Here is a 26297-nt window from a genome sequence, read left to right on the forward strand (position 1 = left end):
AACAACTCAGGCACAAAGCCTCCCCCCACTCCCAGCTGCTTCCTGCATCTCGGGCCTTCCGGCAGCCTCTGCCTCCTCCCCCGCCCTCTTCCCTTCCATCCTCTTCCTCTTCTCCCCACTCTCCCACTACCCACTGCCCTTGCCTGGAAGGGCTGTCGAAAGGAATCCTCTCACCTCTCCACTGTTGGGATATGTGTGGGTTTTGTGGGATATAAACTGGTTAGCACGTGCAAAAGAGCGTGGGGGATGGGGTGTGGGAAGCCGCCTGGGAACCCTGAATATTGGGACAGGGAGGGGCGAGGAACCACAGGACTGGATCTTGAGGCTGGCAATCCTGAGGGTAACGGAGAGGAACGATCTGGGTTCTGAGCAGGAGGTTTGGGACTTGGGTTTCCAAGCTCAAGTCTGGGATTTGAACCTCCCCACCCACAGCGCCCCCGCCCCCGCTCAACCTCACTATAGAAGTTGGGTGAGACAGAAGTCTCACCTAGTTGGGGGTTTGGGCGGTGTCCTCAGAAGCTCTTGTGTGGATTGGGGGAGGGCACAGGCCCCTGGGTGTTCCGCCCAGAATCTCCCACACCCTTTGGTGAGTCATTCTAACTGGTCCCAGCCCAAGGGGTCAGTGCCCATGCTTCTGGCCAGGTGGGGAATCCAGCTTCTAAAGGACGAGAGGAGGAGGTGGGAACCAAGTCAGGCCCAGTGGACGCTCCCCACCCCGACCCCCAACAACATCTCCAGCAGCAGCTTGGAGTGGACTAGACTCGGGATGCTTGAGTCCCCCTTGTCCTGAGACTTCCAAGAGTGAAACTCTTTTAAGTACTTCGGGATGCAGGACAGTTGGAGCCAGCCCAGAGCTCGGAGGACTGAGGCTAACGAGGGGGATCGTTATTTCCTGGGCAAGACACCCCCTGCCAGTATTCCCGAAGAAGCTGTTATGGAGCAATGAGTGCTTTAGCACCTCACTCCTTCCCCGGGGTCAGGCGCCAGGCCGGCTGGCCTGTGAGAGGAGTGGGGAATGGCTGTTATCTTCTCCACCCAGTCCCTGCCTGCCTGAGGCAATAATCACACCTGCAGGGAGGGTGAGGAGGGCGGTTACTTTGGGGAGGGTTACGCCCAAACTGAAGGGTGTGAACCTAATTTTCATTCCTCAGGCTGTGATCCTCAGATCCTTACTTATCTCCCAGGGTAATTTAGCCATTCTTTCTCTACTTTTTCCTTTGTGGAGCTGCCTGATGGTCTTTGAATGGAAGTTCCTTCCTTACCTCTGACGTGGAATAGAGTGGTTCCCAAAGCTGGCGCAGGAGCCAGGCTGCCAGAGTTCAAATCCTGGCTCCACCACTTACTAGCTGTGTGGTGCTGGACAAATCCCTTAGCCTCTCTGTGCTCTGATAAGGGTAAACTGAGGTGAAAGTGTGGAACACAGAAAATAGGGTGTGTGCCTTCCCCAGTTCTTGCTAAAAAGCCTGGAGGCTTCTATAGGGAGAGGTAATCTTTATTCTCCAGATAAAGCTCCTCCCTGTTTTCCCACCTACCCTCAAATCTGATGGGGGCCCTCTGATCCCAGATGCGCAGGACACGCGGCCATGGCTCACGGGCCCAGCCGCTCTGTGGCATGTGGGATCTTCCCAGACCGGGGCACGAACCCGTGTCCCCTGCTTCCGTAGGCGGACTCTCAACCACTGCGCCACCAGGGAAGCCCGAGGCTTCATAGTTTTAAACACCAGGTGTTAACTGCAAAGACAGGTGATGAAGGTGATGAAGGCAGGGACAGACCTGATTTGTGATAAATCCCAAGCTCTTAGCACCCTGGGCTCACATCCAGGCTGGGTGCCAAGGCTGCCTTCTCTTCCCAGCCCTGGGGCCTTGAGACTCAGCCTCGGAAAGTGGTGTTTCCGTGGCTAGGGTCATCTGAGCAAAGACTGGCCTAGACCCCGCTCTTTGGTCGTTTTGTAGTGAGCCAGTGGCCCCTGCCCCAATCACTCTCCTTCATCTGTCCTCCTTTGCCAGGGACTTGGGCTAATCCAAGGATGCTGGAAAGGCTTGCCTATGCGTACATGTTTTATATACAGGAGAGCTCAAATCCAGGATGTCAGTGTTGAAGGGCCTTTAGCGGCCCTTGGCTGACCCCTTCCCAGGGGGAATGAGGAAGGCTGAGACTTGAAGGGGGAAGTGACTTACCAGTTTTGGAGGAAAGAGACCAGGGTTCACAAGGTCTGAACCGAGCGCTAGCTCCACCCATTTGCTGAGTGACCTTGGGCTAGTTGTTTCCTCTCCCTAAGCCCCAATTTCCTCAACTTGCTCAAATTTGAATGTCTGAGTGTGTCTCCCGAGCATAGGTGATCCTGGTTGTTCCCAATTCTGGAACAGAGCAGAACATGGGCTTTGCAGCCAGACCATCTTTGTTAGAATCTCCAACCTGCCACTGCCCAGTTAAGGGACTTCAACAAATTTCTTCATGTGTAAAATGGAGATAACAGACCAACCTCATAGTGTTGTGAGAATTAAATACATTTAGAACAGCTCCTGGCACAAAGTAGGAGCTTGGTTGTTATTGATTACATGTATATCTGAACGTGTATGGGTGCGTGTGCACACGTGTACACGTGTGGGGAGGTACGACTGAAAGTGGGCATCGGTATTTGCATCTCCACCTGTGTCTTCATTGGACTATAGGGCCTCTTGTTTCCTTTTAAGGTCTATTATATGAAATTCTGAAATATAAGCACCCCCTGCCTGCAGCTCCTCCAAAGCTTTTGGGATCATCCCTGGAGTGAAGGTGACCTTCCTTCTCTACCTCCCAAAGTGTTTTTCATTCCTTCCTCTTAGTGTCTCAAGTCCCCCAGTGCCCCTGCAGAAAGAGTGCCCCTTGGGGTCCTCCCACAGCTGGGAGACTGGCTTGCCTGGGTCCCTCTGCTCTGCCCCGCTTTCTTTCATCCACCCTCCACGCTTCATTCTAGTGTCACTTGGAAAGTTCAGATACCTCTTAGAGATTCAGGAAGGAGACCAAGAAGGAAGAGTCAGGTGTGTGTGTGTGTGTGTGTGTGTGTGTGTGTGTGTGTGTGTGTGTGTGTGTGTGTGTGTGTGTGTGTGTGTGTGTGTGTGTGTTGGGGGCAGGGAAGGGTTAGGACAGAGGAAAGATTTCTCCAAATCATCAGCTGCTTTAAAAGAAAGCCTATATTTAGCTAAGCTTAGAGGGCTTGTAAATATGTATTTTGCAAAGCAGACAGCCATAGCCGTCGGAGCTCCAGAGATATGCAGGGAGGTCAAAGAAAAAAAAATAACTGGAAAGATTGAGCAATATTATTTTGTCATCAGCAGATTCGTAGAACTGCTCCAACTGCTATTATTACACATTCCTGTGTTTTGATGTTGGTTTCTGTTTTTCATCTGCTCTCTGGATCTGCAGTGGATGCCTGGGGAAGAGACTGGCTCTCAGAGTCACCTTCCCACCAGCCTTTGCCTCACCTGCCCCAGGTCAAAGGAGAGAGAATCCTGGCCCTGCCAGCTCCCCTCCCAACTGGTTCCACCGGGCTCGGCCAGGCTGCATGCGCCTGGCCTAGGTACTGTCTGCAAAGCCAGCTTTCAGGCTCCACACTCAATCCTTTGCACTTCAGGTGGCCTTGAGGGCGAGGGTTGGGTGACAAATGTTGCCACTTCAGGGCAGTTCTACTTTGGAGAACTCTTGTTTCTGAGAGAAAAAAAAAAGAAAAAGAATGTGCACTTACTTTTTTACTTTTAGTTTGAAAAGTTTCTTTAAAAATAAGAAAAGTTCAGGGAATTCCATGGCAGTCCAGTGGTTAGGACTTGGTGTTATCACTGCCATGGGCTCAGGTTTGATCCCTGGTAGGGGCCAAAAAAAAAGAAAAGTTCAGAGAATCACATAACAAACAGAATTTATAAATGCTATCAGAGACTTCCCTGGTGGTCCAGTGGTTAAGACTCCACACTCCCAATGCAGGGGGCACAGGTTCAATCCCCTTTCTCTTTTTTAAAATTAATTAATTTATTTATTTTTGGCTGTGTTGGGTCTTCGTTTCTGTGCGTGGGCTTTCTCTAGTTGCGGAGAGCGGGGCCCACTCTTCATCGCGGTGCGCGGGTCTCTCACTATCTTGGACTCTCTCGTTGTGGACCATGGGCTCCAGACGCGCAGGCTCAGTAGTTGTGGCTCACGGGCCCGGTTGCTCCGCAGCATGTGGGATCTTCCCAGATCAGGGCTCGAACCCGTGTCCCCTGCATTGGCAGGCAGCTTCTCAACCACTGCGCTACCAAGCCCCAATCCCCTTTCTCTTTATCCCCAGTCCTGTTGCCCACCCTACCCACTCTCACAAATTTGGAATGCATCCTTTATAGCCCATAATCTTAAAAATTAATTAACTAATTAATATTTTGGCTGCGTTGGGTCTACGTTGCTACACGCGGGCTTCCTCTAGTTGTGGCGAGCAGGGGCTACCATTGCGGTGCGCGAGCTTCTCATTGCGATGGCTTCTCTTGTTGCAGAGCACCGGCTCTAGGCGCGCGGGCTTTAGTAGTTGTGGCACGCGGGCTTAGTTACTCTGCGGCATGTGGGATCTTCCCGGACCAGGGCTCAAACCCGTGTCCCCTGCATTGGCAGGCGGATTCTTTTTCTTTTTTTTTTGCAGTATGCGGGCCTCTCACTGCCATGGCCTCTCCCGTCGCGGAGCACAGGCTCCGGACGCGCAGGCCCAGCGGCCATGGCTCACGGGCCCAGCCGCTCCGCGGTATGCGGGATCCTCCCGGACCGGGGCACGAACCCTCGTCCCCCTGCACCGGCAGGCGGACTCCCAACCACTGCGCCACCAGGGAAGCCCGGCAGGCGGATTCTTAACCACTGCGCCGCCAGGGAAGTCCCTAGCCCATAATTCTTAAATTACCATTTTTAATTGTCAGATATACATAACATAAAATTTACTATTTTAACCATTTTAAGTGTACAGTTCATTGGCATTAAGTACACTTGCCTTGTTATGCAACCATCGCCATTATCCATCTCCAGAACTTTTTCATCTTTCCAAACTGAAACTCTCTACCCACTAAACAATAACTCCCCAGGCCCCACCCCCGAGCCCCTGGCAACCACCATTCTACTTCCTGTCTCTATGAATTTGACTACTCTAGGTACAGCATATAAATGGAATCATACCGTATTTGTCCCTTTGTGACTAGTTTATTTCGAATAGCAGGATGTCCTCAAGATTCACCCACGTTGTAACATATGTCAGAATTTCCTTACCTTTTAAGTCTAGCCCATAATTTCATACTTTCCCTACACATTTAAGTATTCATAAAGCAGCGTATGGTAATGTTTTCTGTATTATTAAAATGTATATAATGACCATCATGCTGTGTGTATCATTTTGCGTCTTTTTTTCACTTGAGGTGTTTTCCACGATGCAGCCACATTAATACATGTGGCTTTGGTTCATTCATATTAACTTCTGTTTTCTATTTCATCATATGAATAAGCCACAACTTATTCATCAGTTCCTCTACTCATGGGCCTTTTAGTTGTTTCTGTGTTTTGCTGTTATAAGCAGGGCTGCGATGAACACCCTTGTGCTTGTCTAACCCATCTCTGGAGTGCACAGCTCGGAGCAGGAAGCCAGGGTTGCAGGCACCCTGTCACCTAGACTAGTACTGCCAAGCTGCTCTCTAAGCCAGTTTATGCTTTCACCACCAGCATTTGTACAAGATGTCCTATCTGACCACATCCTTGCCAACATCTGCTCTTGTTAGACTTTCTATTTTTGCCAATCTGATGGGTGTGAAGTGGTATCTCATTTGAATCTGCATTCCCTGCCTCTGAGGTAGAGCATCTTATCATGCTTATTGGCCATCTGGGTTTCCTCCAGGCAAATTGCTTACGTCCACATCCTTTGCTCTCCAGTGCAGCTGTTGATACAAGTTACAGAAAGCCCAACTAGAAGTGGTTTAATCAAAAAAGGGAATTTTATTATCTCACATAACAAGGAGTCCCAGGTTTGGTTCATTTAGAGACTCAACTATGACATCAAGGAAGAGGTTCTTTCCATCTTTCTATAAGACCCTCCTCATGTTGTTTGCTTCCTAGACTGGCCCCACCATGGTCCATGATGGCTGCCTCAGCTCCGGGCGTCTCATGCAGACAACAGTGTCCAGAGGCAGAAGAAAGTGGATGCTTTCTTCTCAGTGTCTTTTTCCTAGAGGCCCACAGGAGCTCTTCCTTCTGGTCTCAGTGGACAGAACTGCATCCAGGTCCACACCTAAACTAATCGTTGACCAGAAGAACTGTATTATCATGCTCTATTTAGACCAATCACTGTTCACCTGATGCAGATGGGGAAGGCCCAGCTTCACCCAAAGCCTAGACCCCTGACTTTTGAATCAGGATTCTGTTAGCAAGGAATAAGGGAAAGACTGCCCTTTGGGGTGGCACTCAAAAGTTCTGTGCTTGCTTTATTGATTTGTAGGAGCTCTTTACATATCCTGGATACTAACTTTTTATCTGCTTTATGTGCTGCCGATATTATCACCTAGGCTGTTGCTTGTCTTTTAACTTTGTTTATAACGTCATTTTCATAGAAGAAATCTTTTTTTTTTTTTTGTGATGTAATGAAATCAATCTTTTGTGAGTTGTGTCTCTCATCTAAGAAAACTTTTCCTGCTCTGAGATCTCCTACATTTTCTTCTAATTATTTTAAAGTTTTGTTTCTCACTTTTAGGTCTTTAATCCATCTGGAATTAATATTTATGGATGAAAAGTCAACTGTCACAACACTTTTTATTGAGTTGCCTATTCTCTCTCATTACGTTGCAATGCCACTGCCATCATAAATCACATTTCCACATATGCTTGGATCTGTTTCTGGGCACTCTATTCTATTGATCTCTTTGTCTAGCCCAGCACCAATACCACATTGTTTTAATTACTATCGCTTAAATAAGTCTTCGTTTCAGAATTGTCTAGTCTATTCTTGGTCCTCTGCTCTCCCATATGAATTTTAGAATCATTGCTTAGCTCTTTGAAAAATCCTGTTGGAATATTCAGCGGACTTGCCTTGAATCGACATATTTTTATGGAGAGAACTGTCTTAGTGACATTGAGGCTTCTCATCCCTAAACTTAATACATCTCTCAATTTATTCTTTTTTTAGCCTATAGTTTTTATGGTTTTATAGCCTATAGTTTTTCTTCACAAATATCTTCAGATATCTTTTCTAATATTTTTCTGGGTTCTGTACAATTTTAATTTTATTGTGAATTATTTCTTTTTAAAAAGATATTACAGTTTCTAATAAATTATTGCTTGTGTATAGAAACACTGCTGAATTTTGTATTTTATTTGTATTTGGATGTTAAACTTTGTCCAGCAACCTTGCTGATCTCTCTTAATAGCTCTGACAACATGCCTATGGAATCTCTTGGGTTTTCTATATAATCATACCATCTGCAAAAAAAAGTCTGAGTCTTTTTTTCCTTTTTTTTTTTTGGTCCCAAGGTTTACGGTGAAAATATTACAGCACAGCAGAGTCAACTGGCTCCATGGTGTTTTGAAATTCATCCCAGCTGTGGGCTGAGTGACCTGCAGGTTGGACAGATTGCCAAAGTTCAAGAGCTTCAGCATTTCCTTAGTGTCAGGATCTACTTCAATGATCTCCTGATCCAGGGCTGAGACCTCAGGCACATAATTCTCTCTCCTCCTGCAGCTTAATGGAGACACTTCTCACTGGGCCTCTCTGAAACTGCTTCATCAGATGTGTGACATAGCCTGCTTTCTCCCTGCGAAGCTTCTTGCTGGGAATAATGGCCACCTCCTCGCACACACGCTTGTTGGTGCAGAATTCGTTGCCCAGGAACTTGTATTATTTCTCATTGACGACCCGGGCCACCTTCTTCACGGTTTTGGTGTGAACGTGGCCCATGTTGGCAGGTCCTTGGTAAAAGAGTGAGATTTTGTTTCTTTTATTTCCTAATCCTCTATCGCTGAGTGGTAGCTTCTAAATCTGACCTCTCCCAGCTCCTGGGCTGTGCCAGTGGGCTGGCCCTGGGCGGCTCCTGCCTTGCACTGTTATAAATAAAAGACCCCTTACTCTCTCCAGAGCTTTACAGTTTACAAAGCACTTTTTCTTCCGTTATCTCGTGGACCCATATTGCCCCCACTTTACAGAAAGGGAAGGGCTGTAAGCTCCAAGTGCAGCAATCGAGCTGTGCGGAACACTGCGCTGTGAAGCCTCAGACAGTCCCCCTCCTTCTGTGTTTCTCCTCTAAGCTAAAAAGTTTGGCCAGGGATGGTCTCTGGCATGCTCAGACTCATGATTGATGGCTTTGGGCGGCCACGAGGCTCAAGGAACCCCTCTGAAGACTGAAGTTCACCGATAAAAGGGGGGTAGGATTCTGGGTACACTTAGGTCCTCAGGCTGGTGTCCCCAAACGTCGTGGGGGTGGGGAAAAATGGAAGTGTTTCAAGTCGGAGAAATGATATAAATGATGGAGAGAGTGGGAAACAGGGCATTGTCTCCAGTGCCCTGCCTCCTCGCGGGTTCTCCTCCCTGTTTGGAAGAACATCCTCCGGACCCGGAAGGGGAGGACAAGCAAGGGCTAGAGGCCGTGGGTCCCCTCTTCCGTCGCCCCCTCTAGCCGCCGAGCTTAGCAAGCACCTCTGACGCGTATCCGTAGCCTGGGGCGGGGCTCTCTGTTGCCATTCCAACGGGCCACCCGGCTCGGGCCCCATAATGCGCAGGCGCAAGTCCGGGCCTGAACTGGCGAATGCGCCCTCTCGTGGCAGACCGTCAGATCGCACCCTTTGTTATAGTGCTGGAGGCGGCGAAGAGGATGCAGGAGAAAGATGTGGGTGGAGTCTGGGAGGCAGATGCGACAGTCAGATCACAATGACGAGAATCCCTTTCCTTTGTCCCTCATGCCAACATCTAACCCTCCGTTTTAGATGCAGATGAAGAAAATATGGCTCTCAGAGATCAAGAAACAGGTTCATAGAGACGGAAGTGGAATGAGAGAGTTGGGGAGATGATATATTATTCAATCAATCATTCATTTATTCAGCAAACATTCATTGAGATGGGGAGAGACAGGGCCAAAGGACCCAAGGGATTAAACTGAGACACTGACGGGCCAAGATGGGGCAGAAAGCTGGGGAGACAGGTGCGGAAGGCAAAGCAGCAGGGACAGAGAATCAGCTAGCTGAGGTCAGGGCTGGAGTAGCAGGAGTAAAGCAGAGGCATGGGAACCTGGGCTGGGCTTTTGGAGACAAGGCTGAGAAAAACCCAGGTGCAGAACTGACCCTCCAGTTCACCTAGATGGGTGCTTCAGCTGGATAGGACAAAATCAGGAGCTCAAGATGGGCTCCTATGACCACCTATGAAGTGGTCTTGCCAAAGAAAGTGGAATATACACCTGATCAGGACTCTCGATCCAACTACAATTTACAAGAAAAAACAATGTCCAGGAGATACAATTTATAAGAAGTACAGAGGTCAGAGGAATATTTTAAAGAACACAGTAGAGATGCAATCAGCAAAATCCAGACTTGGAAATTACATGACAAATGACCTGGTTACCCCAAGGGCAGAGAGAGACAGAGAGTTAGTTGGAGGGAGACTCCAAAGATTTAAAGAGATTTCAAAGAGACTTATCGATCAGTTGCAGTGTGTGCATCTTATATAGATCCTGATTCAATCAAGTACATTGTAAAAAAAAAAAAGACATTTATGAGAAATTGGAAAGTTGAGCACTATAGATCTGATATTAAGGAATTATTATTAACCTTATGGTAAAATAATGTCATTGGGTAGTTTAGTTGTGATTATATTTTTAAAAAGTCATTATCTTTCAAAGATTCACACTGAAATATTGACAGAGGAAATTAACTGGGAGGGCTCTAGATGAAATGAGATTGGCCATAAGTTGATCATTGTTGAAGCTGGCTGATTGATATACGGGGGCTCATTGTATTATTCTATATATTTTAGTTTTATTTTAAAATTTCCAGAATAGGTTTAAAGACCCTGTGACACCCGCCCACCACCACCACCCTTAAGCCTCAAGGAACGGAAGGCACTCAATCTGTTATAGCAGCAGATTGCAATCCAGACAGCTCTGAGGTGGGGAGGTCATCTGTGGGGCAGAGGAGACTTTCAAGGGACTTCCAGCTGCCTCCTGGCCCAGTCCTTGGTTCCCTTGATTTTGGGGAGAGAGCGAAGGATCAGTAAGAAAGGCTGGCCTCAGTGGGCCTGGTGGCACTGGGTTCGGGCAATGCCACCTTAAGACAGCTGAGGGTGTGCTTGGGTGGCTCTAAAAATAGCAGGAGAGGCAGCAGCCAGGGAGGGAGGGAATCACATGGAGCCACTGAGGGGCTGAGGCCTGGGCAGCTAGCCAGGCTCTGGCACCTCTGCCTGCTCCCCCAGAGCCCTCTGACTTTCCTCTGCCTCCTTTCTTCCTCTTGCCCTCCATCTCTGAGAAGGCAGAGAGGTACAAAGGTGACTCTGGGACATACCCTGCCCTGTCTGAGAGCCTAAGTGGACACTCATTCTGGAATTTGCTGGCTATCCAAGGACAGGTGGAATGGTCATGTGGGGAGAGACAGGAAGGGACAAGGACTGAGTAACATGCCCACCGGTCACCCCAATCTTCAGGCCAACACCCTCCCTCTCAGGCTGACTCAGGGCAGGTCCCAGATGTCCTTGCCTGGGGCATTCGCCTCTGGGGATGAGGTGGCAACCCCCTATGTCTCAAGGCCCAGGAAGAATGCTCACACAGGTACCGAGGATTTTGGAACGCTGGCACCCACAGTCCCCTGCCTCCTTCTCAGGGCATCTGGGGAGAGTGCCCCTCTGCTTGTTCTGAATGGGTGGTCCAGGGAAAGAAGGGCACACCGCTTCCATCACACCTGTACTGAGATCCTTCGGCAGACGCAGGAAGGAAGGGGAAGTGGTACCCCACCGGCAAGGACGTTGGCGGCATCCTGGACTGAGTCAGGCACCGGGCTGAGGTCTTTACATGCATTCAGCTGTCTATAGTGTGGCCTCAGGAAAGTTATACACCCTTCATGCCTCAGTTTTCTCATCTGTAAAATGGGGACAAAGATAATACCTGCTTCATGGAACGGCCGTGGGGATGGGATGAGTTACTATATGTAAATCTATGTAAAACCTTCAGCACAGTAGCAGGCAGAGGGCAGCTGTCATCACCTGCTGACGTGAGAGCTCCACCTGAGTAGGGGCTGCTCATCTCTGCCTCCTCAGTGCCTGGCACATAGCAGGTGCTCTGTAATATGTGCTGAATTCACGATTTTGTGGATTCCTCACAAGGACACCCGGAGGAGAGCACTGTTCTTGCCACTTCGTAGTCGTGGAAACAGAGCCTAGGGAGGGCAGATGATTTTTCAAGGCCATATTCTCCAGTGAATGGGTCAAGGTGGGATTCATGTCCAGGCCTGCAGGCCTCCTTTACTCCCTGTCTCTACCTTGTTGGTTCTGTCCAAAGCTCTCTCTCTTCCCGGACCTGGGGGGCATGCTGGGGGTGCCTAGTCTGAGGAGAGGGCTGGGTGAATGGGTGCCCTCACGTGCTGTTCATGAAGCTGTCACCTCGCCCCCTACACCTACTAGTTGCCAGGCCCTGGGCTAGGTCCAGGGATGCAAAGATCATGAGATCCCAGGCCACCCCGCAACACTGTGTGGTTGGCTGTGCCACACAGGAGGGAGGACAGAAAGGCTTCAGAGAGGAGAGGATGCCTGTGCTGCGTCTTGCAAGGTGAGTAGAAGGTAGGATGAAAGGTAGGATTAGGGCAGGAAGGGAGCTCCAGGCAGAGGGAAGAGCTCGTGCAAAGGGGTGTATACTCAGGAGAGATGATCAGGTTGTGGGGCAGCAGAGGGAGGCAGGGCAGAAGCCTGGGGTAGTGTGTGTATGCGGGGAGGGGGTAAGGAGGAAGAGAGGGGATTCTGGACAGCATGGCCAGGTACAGGCAGGGCCTGAGAGCCATCAGCCGCTGCGGAGCTCAGGGCGATGGAAGCCATTAGGGTTTTAAGGGGGGCCTCAGGCAGTCAGGTTGATGGTTTAGAAAATATACTCTGGCCCTAAGAAGGGGATGATTGGAGGGCCCTCACTCTGTGAGGAGGGTGTCCACCCTAGATTTAGTGCCTGCTCTGGGTGGGGAAGGGGAGGGTCCCGCTGGCTGAAGCCGGGCCCAGCTGCTCTGGGACATCTTCCCGTCCTTCCCCCTCCCTCCTCCCTCCTCCCTCCTCCCTGCTCCCTGCTCCTGTCTCTGTCACTCACAGGCAGGGCCAGGTTGGGACAGCCATGGCAGCAGTGCTAATCTGGATTTCTCTCCTTGTGGGTAAGTTGGGGTCTTCTTCAGGGGAGAGGTCCAGGTTGGGGGGGAGGTGAGAAGTTCCTCAGGGGAGGGGTTGGGGGTCGGGGTGAGGCAAGGGCCACAGGGACTTTGGGGTGTAAATTCCACAGCCCATGGGGCTCTAGGGAACTGGGGCTGGGAGCTGCGATATGGGGTGCTGGCTGGGAACTCTGAGGGGCAAGGTGTCCTAGGCTAGGCTGGGCCTAACTGCACAGGCCCAGAGCGCCATGGGCCCTTTAATGGGCTGGCTTCTTTCTGGGTCCAGGCTAAATTTGGCCCTGGGAGAGTGTGAGGGTCACTGGGGCAGGTCCTCTCCCTGGGGCTCTGGGCTCAGGCTCCCCTTTGCTCAGCTCCTAAGTGGCCTCCAGTGTGGGCCCTCTACCCTCTGTATATTAGGGGAGGTGGGTGGAGGCCCCAGAATGGCTACCTGCCTCCTCCGAGGGGTCCTTACCTCTCCCTCCCTCCTACCCCCTCCAGCCTCCCACAGTCAGCTTGGGGGTCTTTTCCAAGTGCTCTTAACACACACACACACTCGCACACACAGACACACACTCACACACCCCACACCCCTTTCAGCCAGACATCAGTCCCTGCCCATTGTGACCCTCAATGGAGGCCCAAAATGAGGAGTGAGGGGCTTCCGTGAATCCAAAGCAAACTAAGGTCTGGGTCTTGTCACTGATTAAAGTGTGCGGCACAGCCAGGGCCCCAACCCATCCTGCCTGGGAGCCAGCAAATCCATCTGCCTCCTCTCACACATGTCTCCACTCCCTCAGGGCCACTAGGGGCTGGTGGAAAAGGGGACCTTATTCCCTGGCCAGGACTGAGGCTGGGCCGTGTGTCTGGGGGTCGTGGGTCCCCACAGGTCTCCTGGCAGGGCTGGGGCGCACCGAGGCCCAGCAGACCACCCTGCACCCGCTCGTGGGCCGCGTCTTTGTACACACCCTGGATCGCGAAAACTTCCTGCACCTTCCTGAGCTCGTCGTCTGTGAGAGGGGCCTGAGGGGCACCGGGGTGGGCTGGGGGCGCCTGGCCCAGGGCTGGTGAAGGCTCCTCTTGTGTCTCCAATCCCCTCTCCTCCCTTCCGCCAGCTGTCCCAGCCACCGTCCCTATCACCTACCACGCCCACCTCCAGGGACACCCAGACCTGCCCAGGTGGCTCCGCTACGCCCAGCGCGGCCCCCACCAGCCTGGCTTTCTCTATGGCGCCCCCACCCCAGCAGATCGCGGACGCCAGGTCATCGAGGTACCAGTAGGGGCCCCAGTGGGCTGTGTCGCTTGCAACAGGGACCCGGCGTTCACTCATCTACGTGACTCACATGCCTCTAATTTGGTGGGCTATCTCAGTCTTCTCCCGCCAGGCCCAGCCGCACCACCCGGGGTTAGGGGTTAGGTTCTCTCCTAACCCCACCTCTCAGCCCTCTACCCCATCCTCCAGGTCACAGCCTACAATCGGGACAGCTTTGACACCACCCGGCATAGGCTGGTGCTGTTGATTGGAGACCCAGAAGGTACCGCCAGCCCCGCCCCACCCCTACCCCACCAATGCCAGTCTTGGGGGATCTCCCCTGGAAGGCGGGTGTAGAGTGAGTAGTGGGGAGCAGGGCACCCTGGAAAGACTCTGGAGTTGTATTCTCGGCTGCTCTGCTGATAGACGGTGGAGGCTTGGGCGAGTAACTGAGGCTGTGGGTGTGGAGGAAGGGCGTTTGAGGCCTGTGATATAGGGGGTATTAGGGAGGAAGGAAGGGAGCTGAGGGGATACGGGGACCAGCTTGGATGGTGGGAGGCTTAGGAAGGATCCACGCAGGGCTGGGGGCTGGGTGCGGCCTAAGGTGCTCACTTGGCCCTCCCAGGCCCCCTGCTACCATACCAGGCTGAGTTCCTGGTGCGCAGCCATGATGTAGAGGAGGTGCTGCCCTCGACACCTGCCGGCCGTTTCCTCACAGCCTTGGGGGGGCTCTGGGAGCCAGGGGAACTCCAGCTGCTCAACATCACCTCTGCCTTGGACCGTGGGGGCCGAGTCCCCCTTCCTATCGAGGGCCGCAAGGAAGGGTAGGCATGCAGCCCAGGAGGGCTTCCTGGAGGAGGGGGCAGCTTGCCTTTTGTCTAGGCGGTGGGCATAGAACATGGGTCTCCCTAACTTCCAAGTGGGGCTTTACCACTTGCACGCTCACCGTGCGCATCTTTACTTCCCAGCATCACATCACTGTCCACTTCCTTCTGGCCACCCCCTCATCTCCTCCCTCTTGCCCTTCCTGGGCCCAAACCCTAGTTACCCTGAACTCTGCACTTCCTGGTGCCCATAAGGACATGATAGATCCATCCATCAAAGGACATTCCTGGGGGCCAAGGCCCCAGAAGATGGGTGCTCTGTGTACTCTCACCATAACCCCAGATCTCAGGGTGACCATAACCCTCAAATCTCCAGTGCCCAGTGATACCCCCAATTTTCTGATAGTGGTTTCTGTCTGGGCCCAGGGTATACATCAAGGTGGGCTCTTCCTCACCCTTCTCCACCTGCCTGAAGATGGTGGCATCCCCGGACAGCCAAGCTCGCTGTGCCCAGGGCCAGCCTCCACTGCTGTCCTGCTATGACACCTTGGCACCTCACTTCCGAGTTGACTGGTGCAACGTGTTGTTGGTGAGGAGGGACCCTGGTTCTAGGGGTGGGGGCGGGGCATGGCCCCCATCACGGTCTCCTCCATCCCCATCCCATCCCATTTCCGTTTCTTCAATTATCTACTCGCGGGCGCGTGCGCACACACATGTTCTACCTTCTTCCACAAGAGGGCAACAGAGCCCATGATCCAGACAAGGGATCACCCGCTCCTGGAGCCCCAGCTGTGCCCAACGGAACAGCTAGAACAATCACTCCCGCAGGATGGTTCCAAACTCCTTTCTCCACCTGGGGCCTCTGTGTGACAGCTCTATTTTCCTCTAAGGTGTCACAGCAAATTGGCCTAAAATAAGGGACAGATAGCTCTCACCCCCATGTTATAAACCAAAGATGCTCACTACTGCTCTTTGGGATATTGAGCTGAGGGGTCTAGGGTCCCTAGAGATCTTATTCCCAGGGCTAGGAACCCTTCCTGTGACTTGACCGACAGCACAGGCAGGAACTGGTAATCAACATTCTTGAGCACCTGCCATGGGCAATGCACTATGCAATCAACATGTTTTATCCTCACAACCACCCAGGAGACAGGTACCACTATTAGCGTCCCTACTTTACAGATGAGAAAACCGAGGCACCTAGGGGTAAGTCATTGCAGCATAGCACTTGTCTGAAACAGGATTCAAACCCAGGCAGTCAAACATGAGAGCTGTGCTCTAACCGTTGTGTGGTCCTGCCTCTCCTAGAATTTCTTTCCTGGCACCTAGACCAGTGCTTGTTCTGCTCGGTCACATGAGCTGGGGGAGGCCAGGCAGGAGGAATCCCTGCAGTTGCATAGAGCAGGTTGGCCCCAGAACTCCTGCCCTGCGCCCTGAGGTTCTCTGTGTCTGGCCATCCACTCCTGGGTCAGCCCTGGGCTCTCTGAGCAGGTGGACAAGTCAGTGCCAGAGCCGGCAGACGAGGTACCCACGCCAGGTGATGGGATCCTGGAGCACGACCCGTTCTTCTGCCCACCCACCGAGGCCACAGCCCGAGAATTCCTGACCGACGCACTGGTCACCCTCCTGGTGCCCCTGCTGGTGGCCCTACTGCTCACCCTGCTCCTGGCCTACGTTATGTGCTGCCGGCGGGAGGGACGGTGAGTGTGGGGGCTGAGGGCAGGGAGGGCACTGGGGCTGGTGCTCACGTTGTGGGATTCCTTGTGGCACTGGTGCCACGTGGGGACCCAGATCCCTCAGGGAGCAGAGTCCTCAGCCAGGAAGGGAGGAAGGGCCCCTTGCCTGGCCTGGCACCGGGAGGGGTTGTGGATAATAGCTAATCCCCTCCCTTGTTTTTCCAGGTTGAAGAGAGACCTGGCCACCTCTGAGTGAGTAGGGGAAATCTGGGGGCTGGGTGGGAGGTCTCCTAGACTAGCAGGCTGGACCCTCCAACCTCCATGAGCAGCACACAAACCAAATTACTCTGGGATGATGAAGCTACCCTCGGCCTGTGCGCTCCAGCCCTCGGCTGTTGGGCGCTGGGCCCGACCTGTCCTGGCTTGGTTTTCTCATTTTCTGGTCTCCATGGAGGAGCCTAAAGTGGGACAGGAGAGGGGACCTAGCCAAGCTTCAGGGATCTGCTGCCACCCTGGGAGAAGGGCTTGAGAAGCAACTTTAGAAAGCAACTTAAAAGGCTTCCAGCGCGCACACACACACACACACACACACACACACACACACACACAACCACAGTTCGCTGGGAGTCAGACACTTGGGTTCCAGGCTGCTTTCTGCCACACAGTTACTGTGACTCTTTCTGGCCTCAGTTTCTTCACCTGCAAGATGATGCGGTTGGACCAGCTAATATCTGGGTGCTTTCAATCCTTCCAGCCCTTCCCAAATCTATCTCACTCTTATTTTGCCCAGGTTTTCCCCACCCATGGCCTTACCTGTCCTCTGTGCCTCCAGACCTCTTTCTGTCCCTCTCCCTTGAACCCCAGAGATTCCAGGAGGCAGGTGTGAAATGTTAGGCTCCTTTTATCCCCACTGCACTGAGCCTGTGGCGGGCCTGGCAGCCCTCCCTGCTTGCCCAGCCTTCCTGGTTAACTGTGGCAGCATTTGGCCGCCCTGCGAACCCCCTTGGCGAGCTTCTTGTGCCCCTGCTTGGAGCCCATGGGCAACCGGCGCTGCCCAGGCCGGCGCTGCCCCGACTGCCACTGCCGCTGCCGTTGCCGTCTCTTTGCCGTCTCTTTGAACTTGGAGGCATGCTTGCTGGCCATGAAGACGGAGCCTGTGGCCCCCTTGCCTGTCACCTGCTTGAGTATGCCCTTGTCCACCAGCCTCTTGAGTGCTCGCTTGAAGCGCCAGGCGCTGCGGGTCATGTTGTAGCCGCTGGTGGCGATGGCCTTCCTCAGGGTAGCCAGGGACACACGCTTGCGCGCCCCCTTGCTCACCATGACCCCCAGGATCACTTTGGATATGTTGGGCTTCCGGTGGGTTTTGGAGGAGGCGTGGCACCCAGTCCCTCTCTTGCTCGGGAGTCCGGACGTGCTGGCCTGCTGGACTGCACCCAGGGCACTGTTTGAGGCCAAGGGCCCAGATGGGGGTGGCAGCGAAGTGTCTTTCTTCATCTCTTCCTGGGGCCAGTGAAGGGAACTGGGTGCGAGGACCTCCAGGATGGTGGCTGGAAGTCTCCCCTGAGTTACTCCTCGGTGGAGGAGGTGCGTCCCAGTTCCTGGTTCCCTCAGAGGCTTCCCTGTAGGGCTCTGGCCGGAGCCTTGCCCTCCCTGGGTGGCCAGAAGGAGGGCTAAGGATGGTCACCCACGCTGGCCTCAGCAGAGCTGTGCCTCAGGTGCAGAGGGTGGTAAGGTTATCCCTGTGGTGACCTCAGGGGAGCATTGTGAGGTCACCAGAATCTTGTGAGGGTCACAGGAGCCCCGTTGTTCCCCCCTGGGTGGGGCAGACGCCAGGTAGTGTGGGCATCTGACGTGCCAGGGAGCCTGGGGAGAAGGGCTGTGGCTGAGTGAGCCAAGCAGGTGGACCCACGGGGTGTGTATGTTCTCGCCAGCTGACTCTAGGGCGCCTTAACCCCCCCATTTTGACCCCACCATATAAATCCATTGGGTTAAACAATACATTTTTAGAATCAGCATTATACCAACATTTTTGAATTTTTATGGGGAATAAATGTTCCTGAGTGAACATCAATGTAATTCCTTGATCTATCTAAGTCGATTTAATTCCTTGATCAACTTTTTACACAAAGCAATGAAAAAGATTTGCTTTTTTTTCTGCTTTCATTTTTATTTGGTAGAATTTTCCCCCACTGGGATCAGTGATTTTCTATGTAAATTTTACAAGGAGGATTTTATTTCTCAATTTGGGGGCCTGTGCCAAATTTGATGAGTGTCGTCTCCTGCCACTGCGGGGATTCTCTTCTGGCCAGTTACTTCCACCAGGTCTGCCTTTCCTGGGTCAACTTTCTAGCTCTGCTGGTGTCAGGAAACTATGCTTCCTCCATCAGTTTCGAGTCAATAAGCAATTTTACCCTGTGTGCGCGTGCGCGTGGTATCAGCCCTTGTTGGTTTGGATTTTGTGTTGATTTATTTCTACAAAATCCTATTTTTTTTCTTTCTGCCTGTTCAGGTTCATTTTTCAAATGATCCAAAATTGTGATTCTGCTGCCTGTTTTTCACCTACATCAGATTTTATTGGTCAGAACATCCTCTAGCCCAACCTCCAGCCCAATGACCCTCTCCTGTGATCTGTGTGTCAGAATCAGGGCTCAAGGGGCTGTGCGTGCGTGCGTGCGTGCGTGCGTGTGTGTGTGGAGAGGGAGAATGCCTGCCAGTTGGTTTTTCTGCCCAAGTGCTGATGTGGAAGGACTGCGGGGGAGGGCACCGCGGGTCTGACTTCTGCTGCTGCTCTGGAAAACTGTCCGCAGAACGTTTTTCCACCTGTGTGTGTTACTAGAGTAATGAGACCCAGATGTGGGGCTGGGAGTGGGGAGGAGGCCCATCAACTAAGGCCTCCCCCACCGGAGGGATCATTACCTGCCAGGCTGCCTCCGCTGCCACACGCTTCCTGCTCCCGTCCCCTCTCAGCCTCCCCTTGCCTGCTAATGGAAACTTGTGTTTTGGACAACTCTGCTTGCCAAATTCCAGACTCAATAGCTCATCTTGACCCTCCCCGGCACATTCAGTAGGAAGCTAGAAAAACTTTTCTGTAGTCTGATCTCTCAGGCTCTAACTGGAGTCTGTGTCCACGACTTGAGACACGGGCATGGGTAGGGATCATTTCCTCCTCCCAGATTTGATCAGTGATCCAGCAGTAAGTAGGATTGCTTCCACCCTGCCTGGGGCCCCCACCCCTTTAAGAAAACCAGTTCTTATTGTCCGTACTGAAAAGTCCCTGTTGTTTGTCTGACCCAGCAGGTAGTCTGGGAAAAGGTCTCCAGGCTGAGCCCACAAATGTGGGTGGGTTCATGTAAAAGGGCTCGGAAACATCCTTCCACTGGAGGCCAAGTTTATCAGTGGGCCTACTACAATAAAACAGCACCAACGATAATAATAGCCATGGAAGTCTCCCCACAATAATAGCTATCTTTTGCTGCATGCTGACCAGTAGATGTAAATGTTTTTTCTGCATCAACTCACTTAATTCATACAACAACTGCATTACAGTCGAGGAAATGGTGACACAGAGAGGTTAAGTAACTTACACAGGGTAACACAGCCAGTAAGCAGTGGAACTCACACTCAGACCCAAAGCAGGTTCTCATGCTTAACCACTGTGCTACCCTACCCTACTTCTCAAAACGAACTAAAGTTCGGACAGCAGAAAGCAAGCCCATGAGAACGTCAGATGAGAACGAGGCTCAGCCTTCTTAGGGGAAACTGGAGCTAGAGCTCAGGTAGGACTTACTAAAGGGGGTGGTAGTCAGTCCTTTGGGCGCTGCTGGGGCTTCCAGTCCGGTGAGGGTGGGACCTCATTCCAGCCTCAAGGAGCCTTGGTCCGAAACACAGACAGGAAGCAAGACTCTGTGTGTGTCTGGAGCTAAGCAATGCTGGGGACAGCCTGGGGCAGGGTGGGAGGGGGTCAAGTTACAGAGGGAGTGCAGCCCAGGTCTGAGGGTCCAAAATACACGCAGTCAAAGCCCAGCAGGAAAGAACTTGGGCAAATCTAGGAAAAGGTGAAGGAGGTAGATTTGCCAGACTAAGATGGGGATGACGGGGAGGGGAGGGAGGTTCGGTGCTGGGAGAGAATGTTAGAAGAGGGAACTGATTGCTAGAAGGGACACAGGGGATCACCATCAGAATATAAAAACAATATAGAGCCCAGCAAACACTGGCTTCTGGTAATAAATACCACTGTAGGTATCTATTCATGTCTTAGTATCTCAGGAACTCTTACCATGTGCCAGGCACTTTTCTAAACACCCAGCCTGCATTTTCTCATTTAATCTCCAAAACAGTCCTAGGAGGTAGGTTCTATTATTATCATCCCCATTTTACAGTTGAGGAAACTGAAGCACAGAGTGGTTAAGCAACTTTCAAAGGACACACAGCTTTGAATCCAGGATGTCTGCACCCAGACCCCATGCCTCAGTCACTGGACACTAAGCTGACACCGTAGAACTTCCTGTTTGTCCTCCCCCACCCATCCCGTGTGTGTCTCCCCACACATTGTAGGCGGGGAAGACTTCAGGGTGGCTCAGAGATAATGCCAGGCTGGACCCCAAAGTGGGTGCTGACTCCTAGAGCTGATGATTCTGCTGGCCCTGTGTCCCCAGTATCCAGATGGTCCACCATTGTACCATCCGTGGGAATACAGAGGAGCTGCGACAGATGGCAGCTAGCCGAGAGGTGCCCCGGCCACTCTCAACCCTGCCCATGTTCAACGTGAGCACAGGCGAGCGGCTGCCCCCGCAAGTGGACAGCGCCCGGGTGCCCCTCATCCTGGACCAGCACTGAGGGCCCACACAGGTGGGTCCTGCTGGGCAGTGCCAGCCTCTTTTCTGGGAGTAAGGTGGCCTCCGTCTCAAGGCTGGGGCAGGTGAGGGGGGCGGATGGGAAAGGGCACACAGACCTGTCTGCCCCTCCGAGGCAGTGGTGGGGGGTGCTCAGCAGTGCCAGGTGTGTGGGCCCCAGTGCCAAGCACTTGGACTCAGAGGGTCAGGGTGGGGAAGGCAGGAGAACCGGGGCCTGGTCCTCGCAGACCCCCACCCTCTCTTCTCTTTGCCGCTCCAGTTCCAACCCTGGCCTCATCCTCCCTTCTCTCCCCACGCACAGAGCAGCCACGACCCATGGCCACATCCTTCCTTCCGACTCCAGCTCCTGTCCCAGTGGACCCCAGGCTTGGAATAAGCAGAGAGATGAGGATGGGATGGGATGGGATGAGGGTATCTGGGATCAGGTCGCCCAGAATAAAACCTGCTGTTCTGCTCATCTATCGCTGTACCTTCCTCTCAGCAGCCTCCTTCCCAGCCCTCATTGCCTCTGCTTCCCCTTCTGCCTTGGGGGAGCCCTTCGAGGGAGCCAGGAGCTGCCGCCTTGCCCTCTGGACTCTTGACCCTTTCTCAAATTCTCTGAAAGTAAGAGCGAAGGACCTGCATATGCAGCCCTGATGTTAATCCTCCCATGAACCTAATGGCGAGGGATATCTGGATCGCCATCCCCATTTTATAGACAAGGACACTGAGTCCGAGAGACAATGAGTGACTTACCCAAGGTCACAGAGCAGGCAAGTGGCAGAGCTTGGTTTCAAACCTGGCATGTCCACCTCCACGCCGCCTTCTGGAGGGTTGAGGGGCTCTGGAAGCAGGAGATCCAGGCTCTCACCCATCCAGATCTCCTGGGGGGAGGTCCCTTTGGGAGTCATAACCTAGATATGGAGAGGGGGTTGGGGTGCAGGACCCTGAATCAGTGACCCGGATCAGCGACCCCTCCCGGTACGCTCCTCAGGGACAGGGTCGAGGTCCACAGGACGCTGCACAGCCCTTGTTGAGCTTGGGGTCACCAGCTCAGCTTGGTCCCCACGTGAGCCCTGGAGAGACTGGCTGACCAGGAAGCGGCCACAGCTTGCTTTTCTCAGGTGGCTGCAACCAAAGCAGGCCGGCTCCACCCCTGCCCCTACCAGTCAGGGCACATCCCGTCTCACATCTCATGCTCCCTGGGGAGGACAGGCCAGGGACTAAGCCCCAGAGGGGACCCAGGTAAGGAGGGGGAGGGAGAAGCAGGGCCTTTTGGCCCAGGCCCCTGACGCCGAGGGCAGCTCCAACAGAATACAGACAAGCCCACCCTGAGGCCTCGCCACCCCTTTCTACGCCCCTCACACTAGGCCTGGGCCCCACCCGCTGTCCTGATGCTTAATCACCCCTTTTCCCCGTGTGTGTGTGTGTGTGTGTGTGTGTGTGTGTGTGTGTGGAGGGGGAAGGTAGGGGGGATGCATGGGAGTTTTCTCTCACCTGGAGGCAAGGGCCCAACCTGGGGGCTGAGGGGAGGCTGAAACAGGCAGGGCAGCCCCCAGTCTAATGGCGATGCCCCCAGAGCCAAGGACCCCAGAGGAAGCCGAGTTTCTGAACACTGCATCCCGCTCTTCAGAAATGTATAGGCAAGGGGGTCACGAGGACCCCAAGTTGCTCTCCTTTCTCTCACTTCCCAGAATCCCCACCTTCAAAAAATGTCCTGAATCCATCCACATCTCACGGCTTCCACAACGACCTTCCCAGGCCAGCTCCAGGATCTCACCCCAGACCCCCACAACAGCCTCCCTGTGGCCTCCCTGCCTCCTCCCTGCCCCTTCAGTCTCGCCTCCAACACCAGTTGGGCCCATCCTTTAACAAGAAAAATCAGGGAGTCTCACCCCTCTGCTGTCAACTCTCCTCTGCCTTCCCGTGACACCGAGAGTTAATCCACACTCTTGGCCAGGCGTAGAGACCCCGTCCACCCCCCTGACCACATCACCACCCCTCCCACTGCTTGTGTGCCCCAGCCGCGCTGCCTTCTAACACAACCCTGTTTCAGGGCCTTCGACTCGCTCTTCCCTCTGCCGGGGACCCCCAGTCCCCATGTCCACACAACTTCCCCTTAGTGCAGTCATTCTGGCCTCTGCCCAAATGGCAGGTCTTTACAGAGGCCTTTCCCCTGCTCAGAGAGAGCCCTCTGCCCAGCCTCCGTGCTCTCCCATAGGATGTGCCCTGTAGGAGCGCCTTGTTGGGGTCCGCTTTGGCCCTAGAATGTAAGCTCCAGGAGGGCAAGATTCTGTGTGCCCCCAGGGGGTGCAGCACCCGCACACAGCAGGCACTCAGGAAGGTTGCTTGGAAGGAATGTGAAGGGAAGCCATCAGGTCTGGGCCACTCCGAGCTCTTAAGGAGGTTGCTGCTCCTCTCTGGGCAAAGGGGGTGAGGTGAGCAAGGCCATTGCCAAAGTTTCTACCGTTATCTTGTGGGTGCCTCCCCCTTCCCTGCTGGCCACCCCACACCCATTAGTTAGTTAATCCCAGAAGCATCTGTGGAGGCAGGAAGAGGCTCCGAGCTCGCACCGCGTATGTGCTCAATAAACGTTTGTTGGCTGAAGAACTCTTTAGGTAACAACCCCCAACCACATGGGCTCTCCGACTTCTCATGTGCAATTTCCTTCCCCCGGGGCCCCTCATCTGGCTGAAACCTGGAGCTGCACAGAATCTGCTCAGATTGGAAGCTCCACTCGGTCAGCGGGCTGTCTGGGGTGGCTCCTCCCTGATCCCTGCCCCCCACCCCGTGAGCAGGGGACCGCCCTCTCCGAGTCTCATGCTGCCACCCTGGGCCTATGCGCTCTTCCTGTGCTGGCCAGGACGGGAGAGTCCGAGGCCCGCACCACGCTTCCCTTTGCTGCGCGACTTTGCCTTGGGATCCTGGCAGCGCCTCCCTCCCAGCTCAGCTACCAGGAGCACACGAGAGCCTGGCTGCTGGCCGGGAGGAAGTGGCCCAGACAGGGGCTGGGGGCATGGCGTGACTACGGAGGACAGAGAGCTGTGCCTGGGCTCCCAGCTCCCGGCCACGCTGGCAGCACGCGGGGAGGGCAAGGGGGCAAGATTCCACCTGGCAGTCACACCCCAGTCCCTCACCGCCAAGGACAAATAGCTGTTGTGTTCCCCTCCTGAGAATTGATCGCCTCCAGTGCCACGCCCACGATGCCCACAGAACCCAGCGTCTCCACCTGTATCCCAAACACAGCCCTTGCGCATGGCCTGACTCTAGATGGTAGCTCACCACCTCTCAAATTGGTGAGAAGGCCCTCTGCTACCAGGGGACACAGGGACCCCTACAGCTGGCCTCAGCCCCCACCTGCACACTTCTTCCTTATTCTTGAGGTATATGCACGCACACACTTAGACCCCGTGTTATAGAGAGCTCCATTGATGTATCTGCTGGGATTTGGAGCCAGAGAGAGCAGGGTTCCAATCACAGCTCTGACATTTTACTCATAGATATTAATTATAACTGTCTTGAGGCTTTTGTGAGAATTTGGGAGAACTAGGTGAGTGCCTGTCATCTGGCAGCTCCCGAGAACGGAGACTTTATGACATACAAACATGCACATGGTCACCCCAAAACCAGAGGTCTGTGAGATCTCCCTGTCCCCTAAGATCCGGATTAAATGGACTCAATTTCCATTCTACGAAAAGTTCAAGCTCTCCCTGTGAATGAGGGTGGAGCTTGAAATTCACCTGCTCATTGGCGCTGACCTGCTGTCCAATCCCGCTTTGTCTGGTAAGGCAGCTGCTGGCCACCTGTGGCCACTGAGCATTTGAAATGTGACTTCTAAACTGAGATGTGCTGCAAATGTACTGATGAAATGATAATATTTGGGGTTATCTTAGGTTAAATAAAATATCTTATTAAAATTAACATCCCCTGTTTCTTTTTATATTTTTAATATGGCTGCTAGGAAATGAGAAATCACGTGTGTGCCTCACTTTGTATTTTTATCGGGCAGTGCTTTTCTTCTTTTTATAATTTTTAAATTAAATTTATTTTTTTATACAGCAGGTTCTTATTAGTTAATATTTTCTACATATTAGTGTATATATATGTCAATCCCAATCTCCCAATTCATCCCACCACCGCAGTGCTGTTTTCATGGTCCTTCCTGTATCTCCACTTCAGATCGACCCAAACCCAGAACTCAGGCACTTTCCAGAACACCTCCTCACACCAGGCCTCTGCATGTGTCAGAGCTTTCAGAAACCTTGAGGAGTGGCAGGCCTTTGCCTCACAGCAGTGAAGTCACCTAGCACTTGAATATGTGGCCTCCTTGGTCTAAAATGTGCTCTGGTCCCCACCCTACCCCATTTTCCTTTTCCTCCACTGTCTTACGCAGAGAAAACCCCACTCTCTCCAGCACCCATGTGGACCAAACTCACCTCCCTCCGGGCCTTGCCATGCACATCCTCCGCAAAGCACTGGACCTCTGTGTGTGTAAGGGCCTGATTACCCTCTGAGACAAGAGCCGTCCTTCTTCCAGGGTCTTGCTTCCTGATCCATGGACATCTCTCAGCCCTATTGGGTACCCTCTGGAGCACACACCTGGGAGGAGACACAGAGACACAGCTGCTCACCCGCACTAGAGCCCTGCGGCCCTGGACTTGAGGATGGTGCCCCACCCCTCCAGCCTCTCTTCATTTCCCCCACACTCCTCTCTGCTCTACTGTCCCCCTTTCATCCTCGTCACACAGACTCTCCTGTGCCCTCTGTCATGCCTATGTACACACGTCTCAAATGCCCAGGCCCATCCCTCAGGTCGCCATCTGTGTGTGGAAGCAGTCCGCACGTACACAGACCCCCCACCGTCCCCCCACCCCCACGGGTACAGGGCCCCTTTGGACACTGATGCAGTTTACTCCTAGGTCGGTGGGCGCATTCTCATCCGCTCAGGGGAGGCCGGGGGAACCCACCTCGCTCTCCTTCCTCCTGTGGGTCTTGGCTTTGAGAGCCCCACATGCAGCCTCACCGGGCCTTGTGTGCCCCTGGCCTGAGGCGCCCATGCTCAGCAGGGAAGCCCCTCTCAACCTCAGCCAGGAATGTCTTGGGGGCACCTGGGGAGCCGACAGTTAAGGAGCTGGAGAAAAAAGAGGGAAAATCCGCCACGTTTCGGTTATAGAGAATCCTGCCAGGAGATGGGGTCGAGCCCGAAATGGACCCACGATTCCGAGAGAGAGAGCAAAAAGGTAAAAAATCCAAATGAAGCCTCCTCTCTTTCTAGAATTTTCGGTCTGGATTTGACTGAAAAATCAGCCACAGGAGCATGACCCATTCCCTCACAGAGAAGCGAGTGTGAGCCCACGGAGCAGCAGGGTGGGAGTC

The 26297-nt window shown here is 53.2% G+C and overlaps 2 protein-coding genes, 1 long non-coding RNA gene and 1 pseudogene across 3 annotated transcripts; 1 reads left to right on the forward strand and 3 right to left on the reverse strand.

The window, feature by feature from the left end:
* Nucleotides 1-3289: 3289 nt before the first annotated feature.
* Nucleotides 3290-26297, reverse strand: LOC132594289 (uncharacterized). Its single transcript, XR_009560472.1, has 4 exons — nt 25889-26297; nt 25358-25520; nt 21678-21835; nt 3290-3688 (listed from the first exon to the last, which is right to left on the reverse strand). It is a non-coding gene; the product is annotated as an uncharacterized lncRNA (long non-coding RNA).
* On the reverse strand, nt 6759-7919 carry LOC115843618 (small ribosomal subunit protein eS17-like; annotated as a pseudogene).
* Nucleotides 12310-20925, forward strand: SGCA (sarcoglycan alpha). The gene is made up of 9 exons (XM_030840119.2): nt 12310-12346; nt 13227-13349; nt 13453-13607; nt 13800-13872; nt 14215-14413; nt 14840-15002; nt 15905-16113; nt 16315-16341; nt 20745-20925. Exons 1-9 carry the CDS (start codon nt 12310-12312, stop codon nt 20923-20925), a joined length of 1167 nt encoding a protein of 388 aa, XP_030695979.2.
* Nucleotides 17056-17583, reverse strand: LOC115843751 (histone H1.9-like). The gene has a single exon (XM_030840121.2). The coding sequence runs from the start codon at nt 17581-17583 to the stop codon at nt 17056-17058; it is 528 nt and encodes a 175-aa protein (XP_030695981.2).

Source organism: Globicephala melas, chromosome 20, assembly GCF_963455315.2.
Source record: "Globicephala melas chromosome 20, mGloMel1.2, whole genome shotgun sequence".
Classification (NCBI taxonomy): Eukaryota; Metazoa; Chordata; class Mammalia; order Artiodactyla; family Delphinidae; genus Globicephala; species Globicephala melas.

Bases quoted from the DNA above. Each gene is read 5' to 3' on its own strand.
- SGCA (XM_030840119.2), top strand. From the start codon at position 12,310: ATGGCAGCAGTGCTAATCTGGATTTCTCTCCTTGTGG. The intron at 15,003-15,904 runs GTGAGGAGGGAC...CTCTCTGAGCAG, and splicing joins ACTGGTGCAACGTGTTGTTG to GTGGACAAGTCAGTGCCAGA. The intron at 16,114-16,314 runs GTGAGTGTGGGG...TTGTTTTTCCAG, and splicing joins TGCTGCCGGCGGGAGGGACG to GTTGAAGAGAGACCTGGCCA.
- LOC115843751 (XM_030840121.2), bottom strand. From the start codon at position 17,583: ATGAAGAAAGACACTTCGCTGCCACCCCCATCTGGGCCCTTGGCCTCA.